The sequence below is a fragment of the Hyla sarda genome, chromosome 8, assembly GCF_029499605.1.
Source record: "Hyla sarda isolate aHylSar1 chromosome 8, aHylSar1.hap1, whole genome shotgun sequence".
NCBI lineage: Eukaryota > Metazoa > Chordata > Amphibia > Anura > Hylidae > Hyla > Hyla sarda.
This window is the reverse complement of record NC_079196.1, coordinates 192,032,894-192,057,000: the sequence shown is the minus strand read 5'-3', so window position 1 is coordinate 192,057,000 and position 24,107 is coordinate 192,032,894. Positions and strand designations below refer to the sequence as shown.

The 24,107-nt window shown below is 41.4% G+C and overlaps 1 protein-coding gene across 1 annotated transcript in view; it reads right to left on the bottom strand.

The window, feature by feature from the left end:
* LOC130285205 (cytochrome P450 2W1-like) overlaps window positions 1-24,107 on the bottom strand; it is a 56,950-nt gene that overhangs the window by 3,584 nt on the left and 29,259 nt on the right. The window contains exons 5-8 of the mRNA XM_056536527.1: window positions 7,529-7,702; window positions 4,141-4,282; window positions 3,186-3,370; window positions 2,766-2,907 (exon numbers count right to left, since the gene is read on the bottom strand). Of these exons, the coding sequence (XP_056392502.1) occupies window positions 2,766-2,907; window positions 3,186-3,370; window positions 4,141-4,282; window positions 7,529-7,702 (643 nt within the window). The remainder of the gene's footprint in view (window positions 1-2,765; window positions 2,908-3,185; window positions 3,371-4,140; window positions 4,283-7,528; window positions 7,703-24,107) is intronic.

Below are 24,107 nucleotides of genomic sequence, written 5' to 3'. Positions count from 1 at the left end.
CCTACAGCGCTGCCTCCATCTATGCCTGATCATAACGGCAATCCTCCGCTACGAGCAGAGACGCTTTTATGTGTATACTCGCGCATATTTTACGCTGTGCATCCCCCGACAATGGACCCTACAGTGCTGCCTCCATCTATGCCTGCTCATAACGGCAATCCTCCGCTACGAGCAGACACGCTTTGATGTGTATACTCGCGCACATCGCGGCTGCTCTCGGCCTAGCTCAGAGAGCAGGAGGAGCGGCCATGATGTGTGCGAGTATACACATCACAGTGTGTCTGCTGGTAGCGGAGGATTGCTGTTATGATCAGGCACAGATGGAGGCAGCACTGTAGGGTCCATTGTCGGGGGATCTGCAGCGTAAAATACACTGTGGATCCACCCCTGAATGAGCCCTTAGGGTACGTTCATACATGCAGGATCTGCTGTATATTTTCTGCAGCTGATTTTGCTACCTATTGAAGCTAATGGGTTGCAAGATCAGCTGCACAAAATATGCAGCAAAAATATGCAGCAGATCCTGTACATGTGAATGTACCCTTAAGGGGTTAATGATAAACAAGCAGTGTGTTCACATCTTTTCCTTCCAGAGGGGTCACTTTCCCTCCTCCAGTGTCCACAGGTCTCCAACAGGTCACATTACCAGAACAATTTATGGAAAAATCGCGGCAAAAATTGCGCAATTTTGCCGCGATTTTTGCCCAAAAAATTTCTGATAATGTGACCTGTGGACACTGGTGGAGGGAAAGTGACCCCACTGGACTGCTACTATACACATGACCCAGCCCCAGGATAGACTGCTGATCAGGGGGAGAGAGGGAGGACACGGGACATCACTCACCTCACATGAAGCTGCTCTGTGTTCCGGAGGCCTGTCAGCTCTTGGCCCCTCCTCTCCTGTGATGGGGGCGGAGCCATCATCAGGTACCCTTCATCCCTGCTCTGCCTGTCTCTGCTAATGATACGCAGACCAGGAGCAGCCAGGGATATCCTCAGCAGCACCCAGCCGGTCAGTCCACCCCTGGCCCCGATACTAGTATCGGGACATCCCTATTTATTTTAAATTGGGGGGCACAAGGGGGGGCACGGCCTGATCTAGGGGGGGGGGAGGGGGAGGGCATGGCCCCCCTCTGGCCCCCCCTAGCGACACCACTGCCGCTGCTCAGCGTTTGGAACAAACTGTTCCGGACACTGGAGCCGGTGCCGGCAGCTCGTGACATAATAGCCCTGCGCCCTCATGATGCCATGCCCTGCCCCCTCAATGCAAGTCTATGGGAGGGGGAGTGACAGCTGTCATGCCCCCTCCCATAGACATGCATTGAGGTGGCGGGGCATGACGTCATGAGTGGGGGGGGGGGGGGATATATGACGTCAGTTTGTTCCAAATGCTGAGCAGCGGAGCACCCTTTAGGTTTACTAGGGGGAAGTTACCATTGGTTTTCCATGGATTTGTGGGGTAAATTTGCTGCCCAGTTTGTCTGATTCTGTCTAAAAATGTTTGTTTGAATCTCAGAGGAAGCATCATACAAAGTGGAGTACTGAAGTAAGAAATGTGATCAGCCATGTTATAAATTTGGTGCAGGTACACAGTTACCATCACATTAATTAATGGAGTAAAAAGACGTTCACCTACATCACTTTTCATAAATACCCCCCCCCCCCCCCCCCCCCCCCCGAGTACCTAAACCTTGTGAGGGAGGAAAAGCTACAATGATGCTCTTGTCTTCATATCTCATCCTCCGAACATCTCCAATCTAGACCTCATATCCCATCCTCATATCCTTAAAGGGGTACTCCGGTGAAAACCTTTTTTCTTTTAAATCAACTGGTGGCAGAAAGTTAAACATATTTGTAAATTACTTCTATTAAAAAATCTTAATCCTTCCTGTACTTATTAGCTGCTGAATACTACAGAGGAAATTATTTTCTTTTTGGAATGCTCTCTGATGACATCACGAGCACAGTTCTCTCTGCTGACGTTATTATAATAATAATAATAATAATAACGCTTCATTTATTGTTGCTCTTAGTGGGATTTCAACCCAAGTCCCCAGCACTGCAAGGCAGTAGTGCTAACCACTGAGCAACCATGCTGCCTTTAGCATACAGCTGCTATGCATGGTTGCTAAAATGGACAGAGATGTCAGCAGAGAGCAGTGTGGTCATGATGTCATCAGTGTCCCGAAAAGAACACTGTAGCATTTCCTCTGTAGCATTCAGCAGCTAATAAGTACTGGAAGGATTAAGATTTTTTAATAGAAGTCATTTACAAATAAGTTTAACTTTCTGCCACCAGTTGATTTAAAAGAAAAAAGGTTTTCACCGGAGTACCCCTTTAACTCCTCATATCCCGATTTCATCATATCCTGATTTCCTTATATACCATCCTCCTATTGTTGTCCTCATATCTCATCCCCCACACAAACTATTCTCTGCACCCACCAGCCAGAAATTCAGAAGGATGTTTAAAAATCCCGGGCAATCTCTGCAGCCTCAGATTAACGTTTTCAGAAGATGTATCAGACGTCCCATAAACTTGCATGTGACATCAGACAAAACCCTTACTCTCGCCGAAGGCATGAGTAAGGGTTGATTTAACTCATCTATGTTGTAATTGACATATAAATAACGTGTGTACCAAGTTATATCGAAATATCTCCAGCCATTTGGAAGTAATGCTGTAACACACACACATAAAATGAGACATATAGATAGATAAATAAATAGATGTATTGGGGGTCAATGGATGGTGGGTTACTTACCTGTGGAGAAGGGCACGAAAGCTTCGTTGTTTACAAATTTCCCTTCATGATCTAAAAAGTGTTGGGGATTAAACTGGAATGGAGTTTCCCAGTGACGTCTGTCATACAGCACGGATGTAAGCAGCGGGATCACGGTTGTACCCTGGAAATGTAAACAGTATAAAGGTAATAAGCACAATATATCAAGGCTTACGTGCCAGTTTACTATTGTAAAAAGTTGCCCATTTTTTCCCAAGTTTTAATTTCCTCAAAGAGAAAATCGAGGAGATTTATCAAAACTTGTGCAGACAAAAGGTTGACCAGTTACCCATGAGGTTATGGATCTCGGTGATGGATCGGCTGTCAAAGTATCCATTGTCATAAAGGTGACGGCCCTTCTCATGCCCCAAAGCGGTGATTTACTTATGAGGAGTCACTCACCTTGGGGATATAGTAACCTTTTAAATATGTGTCTGTAGATGTGGCATGTGCCAGATGTGGAATGACATTGGCAAATCTCTGGATTTCATGTATCACAGCTTGGGTATAGGGCATAGCATTTCTGTCTTCATATCTTGGGAGACGCCTAGATTCCAGAATCGAGTGGATTTCTTTTTGAACTTTTTCTGTAAGTATATAAAAACACAGATTACTGGACATGCTGTAATACAACAGGCCTGACCATTCTCACCTCTGACATCTCCCATTGGGGAACGTCAGGATTAACCCTTGCACATAAGATGGTAAGCCATCCCTGGTGAAACTGGTGGGCTTAGATGACATTTATAAAATATGGGGCCAGCTTTACCCACGACTGCAACGTGAGTCTTCTAGATGTAGCCAAATGGGATTTTCCTACAACAGGGGTCTCCAGCCTATTGGTCTCCAGTTGTTGTGATATTACAACACCCAGAAAACAATCACAACAAGTACTGGAGACCTACAGGTTGGAGGCTCCCACTATAGAACATTATGCATTATCATGTGTACATTGAATGTCATCCTAAAAAATCTTAATCATTCCAGCACTTATCAGCTGCTGAAGTTGAGTTGTTCTTTTCTGTCTGACAACATTGCTCCCTGCTGACACCTCTGTCTGTCTCAGGAACTGTCCAGAGTAGGAGCAAATCCCCAAAACCTCTCTTGCTCTGGACAGTTCCTGAGACAGACAGAGGTGTCAGCAGAGAGCACTGTTGTCAGACAGAAAAGAACAAGTCAACTTCAGCAGCTGATAGGTACTGGAAGGATTAAGATTTTTTTTTATAGAAATAACTTACAAATCTGCTTGACTTTCTGGAGCCAGTTGAGATGAAAAAAAATCGTTTTTCACCAGAATACCCCTTTAAATTCTGTGAAAATAAATTACTATTCGAGAATTTTAGGAAACAGAACCTACTTTGTACTTGAGGATATTTTATCATCAGCAGAATCCCCCAGTGCAGTGTTGTAGAGGTGGTCTCTGTACCGGCCATAACCAGATCTAGTACTGTAGCCAGGATGTTTTTATCATGAAAGAGAGAATCTTTATTTTTCCTTTCCTAGATCAGAATAAAGTACGATAATGTTGACATTTTTTGGCAATCATTTGTAAAATTGTTTCTGCTTTTTGCTTTTTCTAATTCTTATTTGAAGGGGTTATCCAGGGGAAAACTTTTTTTTATAAATCAACTGGCTCCAGAAAGTTAAACAGAAATTACTTCTATTAAAAAAATCTTAATCCTTTCAGTACTTATGAGCTTCTGAAGTTAAGGTTGTTCTTTTCTGTCTAAGTCCTCTCTGATGACACGTGTCTCGGGAAACGCCCAGTTTAGAAGCAAATCCCCATAGCAAACCTCTTCTAAACTGGGCGTTTCCCGAGACACGTGTCATCAGAGAGCACTTAGACAGAAAAGAACAACCTTAACTTCAGAAGCTCATAAGTACTGAAAGGATTAAGATTTTTAATAGAAGTAATTTACAAATCTGTTTAACTTTCTGGAGCCAGTAGATATATATAAAAAAGTTTTTCCTGGAATACCCCTTTAACTTTTTTATAGTTCATTCTGAAAAACTGTAGAAAAATAATTTATTTAATTTCCTGAAAAAAATGGGGAAATGTTTCATAAAAAATTTCTTGTAAAAGTCATTTATCTTAGAGAAAGAGGAAAAATCCATTGCTGCCTCCCTTGTCTCAGTGTACGACATTGCAGCAGGAGGGGCAGTTATATACAGTTAGGCTAGGTTCAGACTACGGAATGTCCGGGCAGAAAATTTCCGCCCGGAGATTCCGAGTTCCGCCTGCGCCGACTGAATTAGTCGGCGCTAGGACCGCGCGGACACTGCAGTCTCCTATAGACTGCTATGTGTTCCGCTAGGATTTCCGCCTGAAGAAAGAGCAACCCCTTTCTTCAGGCGGAAATTTTCTAGCGGATTTTTCATCCAGATTTTCCGCTTCACAAATTCCGAAGTGTGAACGGAAAACCATTCTCTACACTATGCATTATAGTAAGCGGAATTTCTGCCGGAAATTTCAAAGCGAAAATTTCGGCGGAAATTCCTTAGTCTGAACCTAGCCTTACTGAGAGTGGTCAGTGGGGAGAGCATACACGGAGGGTAGCAGGGTAGGTTACACAGGAAGTAGATAGGGAAGGGAGCACACAAAAAAACAGTTTTCAGGGGAGAATCACATGCACTGTGAACAAGTGAAGAGAGAAAGCACTCACAGCAAACTATAGACACAAAAGACCCCACATCCAAGGGGTATTCTGGTGGAAAAATGTTTTCTCAAATCAACTGGTTCCAGTGAGCGGAATTCCGCGGTGTGAACTTAACATTAGTGTGAATGGGTCTTCCCTGGATATGCTACTCTGTGAATGGACTTCCCTGGATACGCTACTCTGAGTACCGCATCACAGATTGCCACCAAAGGGGAGTCCTTAGTTGCATTACACCATAGCTACAAATCTGTGAGATGCTCATCCAGTAGTTTCAGTAATTTGGACAGTGGGCCTATGTATTAGGGTATTGCCTTAGACATGGTCACATGCACTGCTAAGAAAGCACTAAAGAGTTATTCCTTCAGTATATATCTACTGAAGAAGCCTTATCTTAAGGGACAGTAAATTTATTACAATTCTTCCTTAAGTTGTTCTCAAAGCTATACTTTGTAAGCTTTTCAAATACAGTGCTCCCTCAAGTTACAATATTGATTGGTTCCAAGACGACCATGTTGAGACCAGAACTCTATGGAAACCTGGTAATTGGTTTTGAAGTCCCAAAATAAGGGACCACTGTATTTGTATTGTACTGAATTTTCATCAGAAGTAGCAGAGTTACAAGTTGTTTAACGATAATTGGCTTCAGAGGTCTCACTCCTGGGCTCTGAGTGCAGGAACAGCTTTATTTGAAAACCTTTTATTTGTGGGGCATTGGGTTATCCAAGGCGAGAAATAAAGTGCTGATTTCTTCTAAAAACAGCACCACACCCGTCCTCAGGTTTTATGTGGTACTGCAGCTCAGTTCTACTGAAGTAAACGGAACCAAATTGTAATACCACATACTATCTAAGGACAGTTGTGTTGCTGTTTTTGTAAGAAATTTGCTCTTCTTTTTCTGATCCTGGATAACCCCTTTAAGGGTATGTTCACACTACAGAATTACACGGGCAGAATTACGCTGTGTGAACTTAACATTAGTGTGAATGGGTCTTCCGCGAGACCTGTTCACACTGCGGAATTTCAGCGGCGGACAATTCCGCCGCTGGAATTGTTCCGCGCAAAGAAAGGACATGTTCATTCTTTGTGGGGATTCCGCGAGCACTGCATAGCTGTCAATAGTGACAGCTCAGTGCCCCGCGGCCCACACGCCAAAGTACTTTCGGCGGCGGCCGCCAGACGGAATCTCCGCTTGTTGAATTCAGCGAGTGGAGATTCCGCAGTGTGAACGTACCCTTACACTACCAAGATATGTGACATATACATCGTAGGGACTACTACCCCCATCATGATCCTCACTGTTGGTACCCGGGGTCGCAACATGACTACCTGTTGGCAATAGAGGCCAGGAGGGCATTCTGTTATGGGGCATTCTTTGGCTGAAGATACCATCTGGTAAGCACGATGTGGGCACACTGCTGTAGATATCCTTCACTTGGGTACTCTCTGGTAGTCTCCCTGTTAACAGGTACATTTTGACTGGCACTGTGTAGAAGGGCACACTCTGGCAAGCACTGTGTTATGGGATGCATATTGGCAGGCACTGAATTATGTCTACATTCCATGGAAGGTACTGTATTATAGAGTGTTTTCTGACTGGCACTGTGTAGAAGGGCACACTCTGGCAAGCACTGTGTTATAGGATGCATATTGGCAGGCACTGAATTATGTCTACATTCCATGGAAGGTACTGTATTATAGAGTGTTTTCTGACTGGCACTGTGTAGAAGGGCACACTCTGGCAAGCACTGTGTTATAGGATGCATATTGGCAGGCACTGAATTATGTCTACATTCCATGGAAGGTACTGTATTATAGAGTGTTTTCTGACTGGCACTGTGTAGAAGGGCACACTCTGGCAAGCACTGTGTTATGGGATGCATATTGGCAGGCACTGAATTATGTCTATATTCCATGGAAGGTACTGTATTATAGAGTGTTTTCTGACTGGCACTGTATATAAAGCAGGGTACTCTCTGCCCAGCATTGTTTATGCCAGGTTAGTCACTATTTGGACCACCATTGCTTCTTTGACAAGACTAAATAGACCAGAAATATAATGCTAAATATAAAAATAGAAACTATAATCACCTCTTCTTGTTTGGCAACCATAGTTTCGATGAATGAGCTCACACAGTTTACATCTATTTTCTCCCTTCTGAATTGAATGTCGGTCTTTATAAGCTCACAGATCTGATCAAGCTTCTCCAGTATGATCTTCTGAGTCTTCAGAAATATTCCAAGCACTGGAAACATGTTATATAACTGAAAGTAAAGTTATTTTCCTGATGAGTGCAGAACTGTCAGGATTATACAGTATATTTAGATTACATTATGTAATATAAGTGTGGTGGCCCAGTACGGGATGGGGTTTCCCCGTACCTTTTCTGCCCTGTCAGGCAGTGTCCCTCAGTATCCCAGGGCCCCATGTAGTTGTTTCCCCATTTGTACATATGTTTTGTATTATAAGATGTGTTATACCTTTAATAAAATGTACCATGTGATTGTTACGCAGGAGGTATCAGTGACCAGCTGACCACAAAGGTGACCTATGAGCTCCCTGCTAGTCTCCCCCATATAAGCCCTGGGTGGAGCTAGCCTCGCTCTCTTGTTGCTGAGGTCCAGTGCAGTCAAGTTGTCAGTGTGTGTGTCCAGAGCATTGGAGGCCCCAAGTCCAGTCTGCAGTCACAGTCAAGTGCAAGTAAACTAAACCTGCAATAATTGTCAGTCACCGATCAAGTCGTCTGTCTAGTCAACGTGGCCTGACCTAAAATACCCAGTCCTACTACAAGTCCCAGCGAGCCTGCAAGGTCTCTGAGTCACCGGTCACCTCCTTGGGCCCTGGCTGAACTGTATAGACTTTACCAACTGTCTACACTCAGTAAAGCTACCGTTGTCTGTAACTTGGCGTCGGAGTCTTTATTGCCACCGTGCCTAGCCCAGGATCCAGCGGTATACCTTTAGGTGGTTATAGGCTAAACCATGCCCTGGTGTCACGAATACAAGCGGTTAATGCCATCTGCCCCTAGGGTAACAACATCTGCCCTGCACCACACACCACCACACCACATAAGCAAGTCCACCCCTCACATTATATATACAGTATATCCCATAAGTGACTCCACCCCTCACATTATATACAGTATATCCCATAAGTGACTCCACCCCTCACATTATATATACAGTATATCCCATAAGTGACTCCACCCCTCACATTATATATACAGTATCTCCCATAAGTGAGTCCACCCCTCACATTATATATACAGTATCTCCCATAAGTGACTCCACCCCTCACATTATATACAGTATCTCCCATAAGTGACTCCACCCCTCACATTATATATACAGTATCTACCATAAGTGAGTCCACCCCTCACATTATATATACAGTATCTCCCATAAGTGACTCCACCCCTCACATTATATATACAGTATCTCCCATAAGTGACTCCACCCCTCACATTATATATACAGTATCTCCCATAAGTGATTCCACCCCTCACATTATATATACAGTATATCCCATAAGTGACTCCACCCCTCACATTATATATACAGTATCTCCCATAAGTGACTCCACCCCTCACATTATATATACAGTATCTCCCATAAGTGACTCCACCCCTCACATTATATATACAGTATCTCCCATAAGTGAGTCCACCCCTCACATTATATATACAGTATCTCCCATAAGTGACTCCACCCCTCACATTATATATACAGTATGTCCCATAAGTGACTCCACCCCTCACATTATATATACAGTATCTCCCATAAGTGACTCCACCCCTCACATTATATATACAGTATCTCCCATAAGTGAGTCCACCCCTCACATTATATATACAGTATCTCTCATAAGTGAGTCCACCCCTCACATTATATATACACAACATCTCCCATAAGTGAGTCCACCCCTCACATTACATACAGTATATCCCATAAGTGAGTCCACCCCTCACATTATATATACAGTATATACCATAAGTGAGTCCACCCCTCACATTATATATACAGTATCTCCCATAAGTGAGTTCACCCCTCAAATTATATACAGTATCTCCCATAAGTGAGTCCACCCCTCACATTATATACAGTATCTCCCATAAGTGAGTCCACCCCTCACGTTATATATACAGTATATCCCATAAGTGAGTCCACCCCTCACATTATATATACAGTATATCCCATAAGTGACTCCACCCCTCACATTATATATACAGTATCTCTCACAAGTGAGTCCACCCCTCACATTATATATACAGTATCTCCCATAAGTGACTCCACCCCTCACATTACATACAGTATATCCCATAAGTGAGTCCACCCCTCACATTATATATACAGTATATACCATAAGTGAGTCCACCCCTCACATTATATATACAGTATCTCCCATAAGTGAGTTCACCCCTCAAATTATATACAGTATCTCCCATAAGTGAGTCCACCCCTCACATTATATACAGTATCTCCCATAAGTGAGTCCACCCCTCACATTATATATACAGTATCTCCCATAAGTGAGTCCACCCCTCACGTTATATATACAGTATATCCCATAAGTGAGTCCACCCCTCACATTATATATACAGTATATCCCATAAGTGACTCCACCCCTCACATTATATATACAGTATCTCTCACAAGTGAGTCCACCCCTCACATTATATATACAGTATCTCCCATAAGTGAGTCCACCCCTCACATTATATATAGTATATCCCATAAGTGAGTCCACCCCTCACATTATATATACAGTATCTCCTATAAGTGAGTCCACCCCTCACATTATATATAGTATATCCCATAAGTGAGTCCACCCCTCACATTATATATACAGTATCTCCCATAAGTGAGTCCACCCCTCACATTATATACAGTATATCCCATAAGTGACTCCACCCCTCACATTATATATACAGTATCTCCCATAAGTGACTCCACCCCTCACATTATATATACAGTATCTCCCATAAGTGACTCCACCCCTCACATTATATATACAGTATCTCCCATAAGTGACTCCACCCCTCACATTATATATACAGTATCTCCCATAAGTGACTCCACCCCTCACATTATATATACAGTATCTCCCATAAGTGACTCCACCCCTCACATTATATATACAGTATATCCCATAAGTGACTCCACCCCTCACATTATATATACAGTATATCCCATAAGTGAGTCCACCCCTCACATTATATATACAGCATCTCCCATAAGTGAGTCCGCCCCTCACATTATATATACAGTATCTCCCATAAGTGAGTCCACCCCTCACATTATATATACAGTATCTCCCATAAGTGAGTCCACTCCTCACATTATATACAGTATCTCCCATAAGTGAGTCCACCCCTCACATTATATATACAGTATCTCCCATAAGTGAGTCCACTCCTCACATTATATACAGTATCTCCCATAAGTGAGTCCGCCCCTCACATTATATATACAGTATCTCCCATAAGTGAGTCCACCCCTCACATTATATATACAGTATCTCCCATAAGTGAGTCCACCCCTCACATTATATATACAGTATCTCCCATAAGTGACTCCACCCCTCACATTATATACAGTATCTCTCATAAGTGAGTCCACTCCTCACATTATATACAGTATCTCCCATAAGTGAGTCCACCCCTCACATTATATATACAGTATCTCCCATAAGTGAGTCCACTCCTCACATTATATACAGTATCTCCCATAAGTGAGTCCACCCCTCACATTATATATACAGTATCTCCCATAAGTGACTCCACCCCTCACATTATATACAGTATCTCTCATAAGTGAGTCCACCCCTCACATTATATATACAGTATATCCCATAAGTGACTCCACCCCTCACATTATATATACAGTATCTCCCATAAGTGAGTCCACTCCTCACATTATATACAGTATCTCCCATAAGTGAGTCCACTCCTCACATTATATATACAGTATATCCCATAAGTGAGTCCACCCCTCACATTATATACAGTATATCCCATAAGTGAGTCCACCCCTCACATTATATATACAGTATCTCCCATAAGTGACTCCACCCCTCACATTATATATACAGTATATCCCATAAGTGACTCCACCCCTCACATTATATATACAGTATCTCCCATAAGTGTCTCCACCCCTCACATTATATGTACAGTATCTCCCATAAGTGACTCCACCCCTCACATTGTATATACAGTATCTCCCATAAGTGACTCCACCCCTCACATTATATATACAGTATATCCCATAAGTGAGTCCACCCCTCACATTATATATACAGCATCTCCCATAAGTGAGTCCGCCCCTCACATTATATATACAGTATCTCCCATAAGTGAGTCCACTCCTCACATTATATATACAGTATATCCCATAAGTGAGTCCACTCCTCACATTATATACAGTATCTCCCATAAGTGAGTCCACCCCTCACATTATATATACAGTATCTCCCATAAGTGAGTCCACTCCTCACATTATATACAGTATCTCCCATAAGTGAGTCCACCCCTCACATTATATATACAGTATCTCCCATAAGTGACTCCACCCCTCACATTATATACAGTATCTCTCATAAGTGAGTCCACTCCTCACATTATATACAGTATCTCCCATAAGTGAGTCCACTCCTCACATTATATATACAGTATCTCCCATAAGTGAGTCCACCCCTCACATTATATATACAGTATCTCCCATAAGTGAGTCCACTCCTCACATTATATACAGTATCTCCCATAAGTGAGTCCACCCCTCACATTATATATACAGTATCTCCCATAAGTGACTCCACCCCTCACATTATATACAGTATCTCTCATAAGTGAGTCCACCCCTCACATTATATATACAGTATATCCCATAAGTGACTCCACCCCTCACATTATATATACAGTATCTCCCATAAGTGAGTCCACCCCTCACATTATATACAGTATCTCCCATAAGTGAGTCCACCCCTCACATTATATACAGTATATCCCATAAGTGAGTCCACCCCTCACATTATATACAGTATATCCCATAAGTGAGTCCACCCCTCACATTATATATACAGTATCTCCCATAAGTGAGTCCACCCCTCACATTATATATACAGTATCTCCCATAAGTGACTCCACCCCTCACATTATATATACAGTATATCCCATAAGTGAGTCCACCCCTCACATTATATATACAGTATATCCCATAAGTGAGTCCACCCCTCACATTATATATACAGTATCTCCCATAAGTGAGTCCACCCCTCACATTATATATACAGTATCTCCCATAAGTGAGTCCTCCCTCACATTATATACAGTATCTCCCATAAGTGAGTCCACCCCTCACATTATATACAGTATCTCCCATAAGTGAGTCCACCCCTCACATTATATACAGTATATCCCATAAGTGAGTCCACCCCTCACATTATATATACAGTATCTCCCATAAGTGAGTCCACCCCTCACATTATATATACAGTATATCCCATAAGTGACTCCACCCCTCACATTATATACAGTATATCCCATAAGTGACTCCACCCCTCACATTATATATACAGTATATCCCATAAGTGACTCCACCCCTCACATTATATATACAGTATATCCCATAAGTGAGTCCACCCCTCACATTATATACAGTATATCCCATAAGTGAGTCCACCCCTCACATTATATACAGTATATCCCATAAGTGACTCCACCCCTCACATTATATATACAGTATATCCCATAAGTGACTCCACCCCTCACATTATATACAGTATCTCCCATAAGTGAGTCCACCCCTCACATTATATATACAGTATCTCCCATAAGTGAGTCCACCCCTCACATTATATATACAGTATCTCCCATAAGTGAGTCCACCCCTCACATTATATATACAGTATCTCCCATAAGTGAGTCCACCCCTCACATTATATATACAGTATCTACCATAAGTGAGTCCACCCCTCACATTATATACAGTATTTCCCATAAGTGAGTCCACCCCTCACATTATATATACAGTATCTACCATAAGTGAGTCCACCCCTCACATTATATATACAGTATATCCCATAAGTGACTCCACCCCTCACATTATATACAGTATATCCCATAAGTGACTCCACCCCTCACATTATATATACAGTATATCCCATAAGTGACTCCACCCCTCACATTATATATACAGTATCTCCCATAAGTGAGTCCACCCCTCACATTATATATACAGTATCTCCCATAAGTGACTCCACCCCTCACATTATATACAGTATCTCCCATAAGTGACTCCACCCCTCACATTATATATACAGTATCTACCATAAGTGAGTCCACCCCTCACATTATATATACAGTATCTCCCATAAGTGACTCCACCCCTCACATTATATATACAGTATCTCCCATAAGTGACTCCACCCCTCACATTATATATACAGTATCTCCCATAAGTGATTCCACCCCTCACATTATATATACAGTATATCCCATAAGTGACTCCACCCCTCACATTATATATACAGTATCTCCCATAAGTGACTCCACCCCTCACATTATATATACAGTATCTCCCATAAGTGACTCCACCCCTCACATTATATATACAGTATCTCCCATAAGTGAGTCCACCCCTCACATTATATATACAGTATCTCCCATAAGTGACTCCACCCCTCACATTATATATACAGTATGTCCCATAAGTGACTCCACCCCTCACATTATATATACAGTATCTCCCATAAGTGACTCCACCCCTCACATTATATATACAGTATCTCCCATAAGTGAGTCCACCCCTCACATTATATATACAGTATCTCTCATAAGTGAGTCCACCCCTCACATTATATATACACAACATCTCCCATAAGTGAGTCCACCCCTCACATTACATACAGTATATCCCATAAGTGAGTCCACCCCTCACATTATATATACAGTATATACCATAAGTGAGTCCACCCCTCACATTATATATACAGTATCTCCCATAAGTGAGTTCACCCCTCAAATTATATACAGTATCTCCCATAAGTGAGTCCACCCCTCACATTATATACAGTATCTCCCATAAGTGAGTCCACCCCTCACGTTATATATACAGTATATCCCATAAGTGAGTCCACCCCTCACATTATATATACAGTATATCCCATAAGTGACTCCACCCCTCACATTATATATACAGTATCTCTCACAAGTGAGTCCACCCCTCACATTATATATACAGTATCTCCCATAAGTGAGTCCACCCCTCACATTATATATAGTATATCCCATAAGTGAGTCCACCCCTCACATTATATATACAGTATCTCCTATAAGTGAGTCCACCCCTCACATTATATATAGTATATCCCATAAGTGAGTCCACCCCTCACATTATATATACAGTATCTCCCATAAGTGAGTCCACCCCTCACATTATATACAGTATATCCCATAAGTGACTCCACCCCTCACATTATATATACAGTATCTCCCATAAGTGACTCCACCCCTCACATTATATATACAGTATCTCCCATAAGTGACTCCACCCCTCACATTATATATACAGTATCTCCCATAAGTGACTCCACCCCTCACATTATATATACAGTATCTCCCATAAGTGACTCCACCCCTCACATTATATATACAGTATCTCCCATAAGTGACTCCACCCCTCACATTATATATACAGTATATCCCATAAGTGACTCCACCCCTCACATTATATATACAGTATATCCCATAAGTGAGTCCACCCCTCACATTATATATACAGCATCTCCCATAAGTGAGTCCGCCCCTCACATTATATATACAGTATCTCCCATAAGTGAGTCCACCCCTCACATTATATATACAGTATCTCCCATAAGTGAGTCCACTCCTCACATTATATACAGTATCTCCCATAAGTGAGTCCACCCCTCACATTATATATACAGTATCTCCCATAAGTGAGTCCACTCCTCACATTATATACAGTATCTCCCATAAGTGAGTCCGCCCCTCACATTATATATACAGTATCTCCCATAAGTGAGTCCACCCCTCACATTATATATACAGTATCTCCCATAAGTGAGTCCACCCCTCACATTATATATACAGTATCTCCCATAAGTGACTCCACCCCTCACATTATATACAGTATCTCTCATAAGTGAGTCCACTCCTCACATTATATACAGTATCTCCCATAAGTGAGTCCACCCCTCACATTATATATACAGTATCTCCCATAAGTGAGTCCACCCCTCACATTATATATACAGTATCTCCCATAAGTGAGTCCACTCCTCACATTATATACAGTATCTCCCATAAGTGAGTCCACCCCTCACATTATATATACAATATCTCCCATAAGTGACTCCACCCCTCACATTATATACAGTATCTCTCATAAGTGAGTCCACCCCTCACATTATATATACAGTATATCCCATAAGTGACTCCACCCCTCACATTATATATACAGTATCTCCCATAAGTGAGTCCACTCCTCACATTATATACAGTATCTCCCATAAGTGAGTCCACTCCTCACATTATATATACAGTATATCCCATAAGTGAGTCCACCCCTCACATTATATACAGTATATCCCATAAGTGAGTCCACCCCTCACATTATATATACAGTATCTCCCATAAGTGACTCCACCCCTCACATTATATATACAGTATATCCCATAAGTGACTCCACCCCTCACATTATATATACAGTATCTCCCATAAGTGTCTCCACCCCTCACATTATATGTACAGTATCTCCCATAAGTGACTCCACCCCTCACATTGTATATACAGTATCTCCCATAAGTGACTCCACCCCTCACATTATATATACAGTATATCCCATAAGTGAGTCCACCCCTCACATTATATATACAGCATCTCCCATAAGTGAGTCCGCCCCTCACATTATATATACAGTATCTCCCATAAGTGAGTCCACTCCTCACATTATATATACAGTATATCCCATAAGTGAGTCCACTCCTCACATTATATACAGTATCTCCCATAAGTGAGTCCACCCCTCACATTATATATACAGTATCTCCCATAAGTGAGTCCACTCCTCACATTATATACAGTATCTCCCATAAGTGAGTCCACCCCTCACATTATATATACAGTATCTCCCATAAGTGACTCCACCCCTCACATTATATACAGTATCTCTCATAAGTGAGTCCACTCCTCACATTATATACAGTATCTCCCATAAGTGAGTCCACTCCTCACATTATATATACAGTATCTCCCATAAGTGAGTCCACCCCTCACATTATATATACAGTATCTCCCATAAGTGAGTCCACTCCTCACATTATATACAGTATCTCCCATAAGTGAGTCCACCCCTCACATTATATATACAGTATCTCCCATAAGTGACTCCACCCCTCACATTATATACAGTATCTCTCATAAGTGAGTCCACCCCTCACATTATATATACAGTATATCCCATAAGTGACTCCACCCCTCACATTATATATACAGTATCTCCCATAAGTGAGTCCACCCCTCACATTATATACAGTATCTCCCATAAGTGAGTCCACCCCTCACATTATATACAGTATCTCCCATAAGTGAGTCCACCCCTCACATTATATACAGTATATCCCATAAGTGAGTCCACCCCTCACATTATATACAGTATATCCCATAAGTGAGTCCACCCCTCACATTATATATACAGTATCTCCCATAAGTGAGTCCACCCCTCACATTATATATACAGTATCTCCCATAAGTGACTCCACCCCTCACATTATATATACAGTATATCCCATAAGTGAGTCCACCCCTCACATTATATATACAGTATATCCCATAAGTGAGTCCACCCCTCACATTATATATACAGTATCTCCCATAAGTGAGTCCACCCCTCACATTATATATACAGTATCTCCCATAAGTGAGTCCTCCCTCACATTATATACAGTATCTCCCATAAGTGAGTCCACCCCTCACATTATATACAGTATCTCCCATAAGTGAGTCCACCCCTCACATTATATACAGTATATCCCATAAGTGAGTCCACCCCTCACATTATATATACAGTATCTCCCATAAGTGAGTCCACCCCTCACATTATATATACAGTATATCCCATAAGTGACTCCACCCCTCACATTATATACAGTATATCCCATAAGTGACTCCACCCCTCACATTATATATACAGTATATCCCATAAGTGACTCCACCCCTCACATTATATATACAGTATATCCCATAAGTGAGTCCACCCCTCACATTATATACAGTATATCCCATAAGTGAGTCCACCCCTCACATTATATACAGTATATCCCATAAGTGACTCCACCCCTCACATTATATATACAGTATATCCCATAAGTGACTCCACCCCTCACATTATATACAGTATCTCCCATAAGTGAGTCCACCCCTCACATTATATATACAGTATCTCCCATAAGTGAGTCCACCCCTCACATTATATATACAGTATCTCCCATAAGTGAGTCCACCCCTCACATTATATATACAGTATCTCCCATAAGTGAGTCCACCCCTCACATTATATATACAGTATCTACCATAAGTGAGTCCACCCCTCACATTATATACAGTATTTCCCATAAGTGAGTCCACCCCTCACATTATATATACAGTATCTACCATAAGTGAGTCCACCCCTCACATTATATATACAGTATATCCCATAAGTGACTCCACCCCTCACATTATATACAGTATATCCCATAAGTGACTCCACCCCTCACATTATATACAGTATCTCCCATAAGTGAGTCCACCCCTCACATTATATATACAGTATCTCCCATAAGTGAGTCCACCCCTCACATTATATATACAGTATCTCCCATAAGTGAGTCCACCCCTCACATTATATATACAGTATCTACCATAAGTGAGTCCACCCCTCACATTATATACAGTATCTCCCATAAGTGAGTCCACCCCTCACATTATATACAGTATCTCCCATAAGTGAGTCCACCCCTCACATTATATATACAGTATCTCCCATAAGTGACTCCACCCCTCACATTATATACAGTATCTCCCATAAGTGAGTCTACCCCTCACATTATATACAGTATCTCCCATAAGTGAGTCCACCCCTCACATTATATATACAGTATCTCCCATAAGTGAGTCCACCCCTCACGTTATATATACAGTATATCCCATAAGTGAGTCCACCCCTCACATTATATATACAGTATATCCCATAAGTGACTCCACCCCTCACATTATATATACAGTATCTCTCACAAGTGAGTCCACCCCTCACATTATATATACAGTATCTCCCATAAGTGAGTCCACCCCTCACATTATATATACAGTATCTCCTCTAAGTGAGTCCACCCCTCACATTATATATAGTATATCCCATAAGTGAGTCCACCCCTCACATTATATATACAGTATCTCCCATAAGTGAGTCCACCCCTCACATTATATATACAGTATCTCCCATAAGTGAGTCCACCCCTCACATTATATACAGTATATCCCATAAGTGACTCCACCCCTCACATTATATATACAGTATCTCCCATAAGTGACTCCACCCCTCACATTATATATACAGTATCTCCCATAAGTGACTCCACCCCTCACATTATATATACAGTATCTCCCATAAGTGACTCCACCCCTCACATTATATATACAGTATCTCCCATAAGTGACTCCACCCCTCACATTATATATACAGTATCTCCCATAAGTGACTCCACCCCTCACATTATATGTACAGTATCTCCCATAAGTGACTCCACCCCTCACATTGTATATACAGTATCTCCCATAAGTGACTCCACCCCTCACATTATATATACAGTATATCCCATAAGTGAGTCCACCCCTCACATTATATATACAGCATCTCCCATAAGTGAGTCCGCCCCTCACATTATATATACAGTATATCCCATAAGTGAGTCCACTCCTCACATTATATACAGTATCTCCCATAAGTGAGTCCACCCCTCACATTATATATACAGTATCTCCCATAAGTGAGTCCACCCCTCACATTATATATACAGTATCTCCCATAAGTGAGTCCACTCCTCACATTATATACAGTATCTCCCATAAGTGAGTCCACCCCTCACATTATATATACAGTATCTCCCATAAGTGACTCCACCCCTCACATTATATACAGTATCTCTCATAAGTGAGTCCACCCCTCACATTATATATACAGTATATCCCATAAGTGACTCCACCCCTCACATTATATATACAGTATCTCCCATAAGTGAGTCCACCCCTCACATTATATACAGTATCTCCCATAAGTGAGTCCACCCCTCACATTATATATACAGTATATCCCATAAGTGAGTCCACCCCTCACATTATATATACAGTATCTCCCATAAGTGAGTCCACCCCTCACATTATATATACAGTATCTCCCATAAGTGAGTCCTCCCTCACATTATATACAGTATCTCCCATAAGTGAGTCCACCCCTCACATTATATACAGTATCTCCCATAAGTGAGTCCACCCCTCACATTATATACAGTATATCCCATAAGTGAGTCCACCCCTCACATTATATATACAGTATCTCCCATAAGTGAGTCCACCCCTCACATTATATATACAGTATCTCCCATAAGTGACTCCACCCCTCACATTATATATACAGTATATCCCATAAGTGACTCCACCCCTCACATTATATATACAGTATCTCCCATAAGTGAGTCCACCCCTCACATTATATATACAGTATATCCCATAAGTGACTCCACCCCTCACATTATATACAGTATATCCCATAAGTGACTCCACCCCTCACATTATATATACAGTATATCCCATAAGTGACTCCACCCCTCACATTATATATACAGTATATCCCATAAGTGAGTCCACCCCTCACATTATATACAGTATATCCCATAAGTGAGTCCACCCCTCACATTATATACAGTATATCCCATAAGTGACTCCACCCCTCACATTATATATACAGTATATCCCATAAGTGACTCCACCCCTCACATTATATATACAGTATCTCCCATAAGTGAGTCCACCCCTCACATTATATACAGTATATCCCATAAGTGAGTCCACCCCTCACATTATATATACAGTATCTCCCATAAGTGATTCCACCCCTCACATTATATATACAGTATCTCCCATAAGTGAGTCCACCCCTCACATTATATATACAGTATATCCCATAAGTGAGTCCACCCCTCATATTATATATACAGTATCTCCCATAAGTGAGTCCTCCCCTCACATTATATACAGTATCTCCCATAAGTGAGTCCACCCCTCACATTATATATACAGTATCTACCATAAGTGAGTCCACCCCTCACATTATATATACAGTATCTCCCATAAGTGAGTCCACTCCTCACATTATATATACAGTATATCCCATAAGTGAGTCCACTCCTCACATTATATACAGTATCTCCCATAAGTGAGTCCACCCCTCACATTATATATACAGTATCTCCCATAAGTGAGTCCACTCCTCACATTATATACAGTATCTCCCATAAGTGAGTCCACCCCTCACATTATATATACAGTATCTCCCATAAGTGACTCCACCCCTCACATTATATACAGTATCTCTCATAAGTGAGTCCACTCCTCACATTATATACAGTATCTCCCATAAGTGAGTCCACTCCTCACATTATATATACAGTATCTCCCATAAGTGAGTCCACCCCTCACATTATATATACAGTATCTCCCATAAGTGAGTCCACTCCTCACATTATATACAGTATCTCCCATAAGTGAGTCCACCCCTCACATTATATATACAGTATCTCCCATAAGTGACTCCACCCCTCACATTATATACAGTATCTCTCATAAGTGAGTCCACCCCTCACATTATATATACAGTATATCCCATAAGTGACTCCACCCCTCACATTATATATACAGTATCTCCCATAAGTGAGTCCACCCCTCACATTATATACAGTATCTCCCATAAGTGAGTCCACCCCTCACATTATATACAGTATATCCCATAAGTGAGTCCACCCCTCACATTATATACAGTATATCCCATAAGTGAGTCCACCCCTCACATTATATATACAGTATCTCCCATAAGTGAGTCCACCCCTCACATTATATATACAGTATCTCCCATAAGTGACTCCACCCCTCACATTATATATACAGTATATCCCATAAGTGAGTCCACCCCTCACATTATATATACAGTATATCCCATAAGTGAGTCCACCCCTCACATTATATATACAGTATCTCCCATAAGTGAGTCCACCCCTCACATTATATATACAGTATCTCCCATAAGTGAGTCCTCCCTCACATTATATACAGTATCTCCCATAAGTGAGTCCACCCCTCACATTATATACAGTATATCCCATAAGTGAGTCCACCCCTCACATTATATATACAGTATCTCCCATAAGTGAGTCCACCCCTCACATTATATATACAGTATATCCCATAAGTGACTCCACCCCTCACATTATATACAGTATATCCCATAAGTGACTCCACCCCTCACATTATATATACAGTATATCCCATAAGTGACTCCACCCCTCACATTATATATACAGTATATCCCATAAGTGAGTCCACCCCTCACATTATATACAGTATATCCCATAAGTGAGTCCACCCCTCACATTATATACAGTATATCCCATAAGTGACTCCACCCCTCACATTATATATACAGTATATCCCATAAGTGACTCCACCCCTCACATTATATACAGTATCTCCCATAAGTGAGTCCACCCCTCACATTATATATACAGTATCTCCCATAAGTGAGTCCACCCCTCACATTATATATACAGTATCTCCCATAAGTGAGTCCACCCCTCACATTATATATACAGTATCTCCCATAAGTGAGTCCACCCCTCACATTATATATACAGTATCTACCATAAGTGAGTCCACCCCTCACATTATATACAGTATTTCCCATAAGTGAGTCCACCCCTCACATTATATATACAGTATCTACCATAAGTGAGTCCACCCCTCACATTATATATACAGTATATCCCATAAGTGACTCCACCCCTCACATTATATACAGTATATCCCATAAGTGACTCCACCCCTCACATTATATATACAGTATATCCCATAAGTGACTCCACCCCTCACATTATATATACAGTATCTCCCATAAGTGAGTCCACCCCTCACATTATATATACAGTATCTCCCATAAGTGACTCCACCCCTCACATTATATACAGTATCTCCCATAAGTGACTCCACCCCTCACATTATATATACAGTATCTACCATAAGTGAGTCCACCCCTCACATTATATATACAGTATCTCCCATAAGTGACTCCACCCCTCACATTATATATACAGTATCTCCCATAAGTGACTCCACCCCTCACATTATATATACAGTATCTCCCATAAGTGATTCCACCCCTCACATTATATATACAGTATATCCCATAAGTGACTCCACCCCTCACATTATATATACAGTATCTCCCATAAGTGACTCCACCCCTCACATTATATATACAGTATCTCCCATAAGTGACTCCACCCCTCACATTATATATACAGTATCTCCCATAAGTGAGTCCACCCCTCACATTATATATACAGTATCTCCCATAAGTGACTCCACCCCTCACATTACATATACAGTATGTCCCATAAGTGACTCCACCCCTCACATTATATATACAGTATCTCCCATAAGTGACTCCACCCCTCACATTATATATACAGTATCTCCCATAAGTGAGTCCACCCCTCACATTATATATACAGTATCTCTCATAAGTGAGTCCACCCCTCACATTATATATACACAACATCTCCCATAAGTGAGTCCACCCCTCACATTACATACAGTATATCCCATAAGTGAGTCCACCCCTCACATTATATATACAGTATATACCATAAGTGAGTCCACCCCTCACATTATATATACAGTATCTCCCATAAGTGAGTTCACCCCTCAAATTATATACAGTATCTCCCATAAGTGAGTCCACCCCTCACATTATATACAGTATCTCCCATAAGTGAGTCCACCCCTCACGTTATATATACAGTATATCCCATAAGTGAGTCCACCCCTCACATTATATATACAGTATATCCCATAAGTGACTCCACCCCTCACATTATATATACAGTATCTCTCACAAGTGAGTCCACCCCTCACATTATATATACAGTATCTCCCATAAGTGAGTCCACCCCTCACATTATATATAGTATATCCCATAAGTGAGTCCACCCCTCACATTATATATACAGTATCTCCTATAAGTGAGTCCACCCCTCACATTATATATAGTATATCCCATAAGTGAGTCCACCCCTCACATTATATATACAGTATCTCCCATAAGTGAGTCCACCCCTCACATTATATACAGTATATCCCATAAGTGACTCCACCCCTCACATTATATATACAGTATCTCCCATAAGTGACTCCACCCCTCACATTATATATACAGTATCTCCCATAAGTGACTCCACCCCTCACATTATATATACAGTATCTCCCATAAGTGACTCCACCCCTCACATTATATATACAGTATCTCCCATAAGTGACTCCACCCCTCACATTATATATACAGT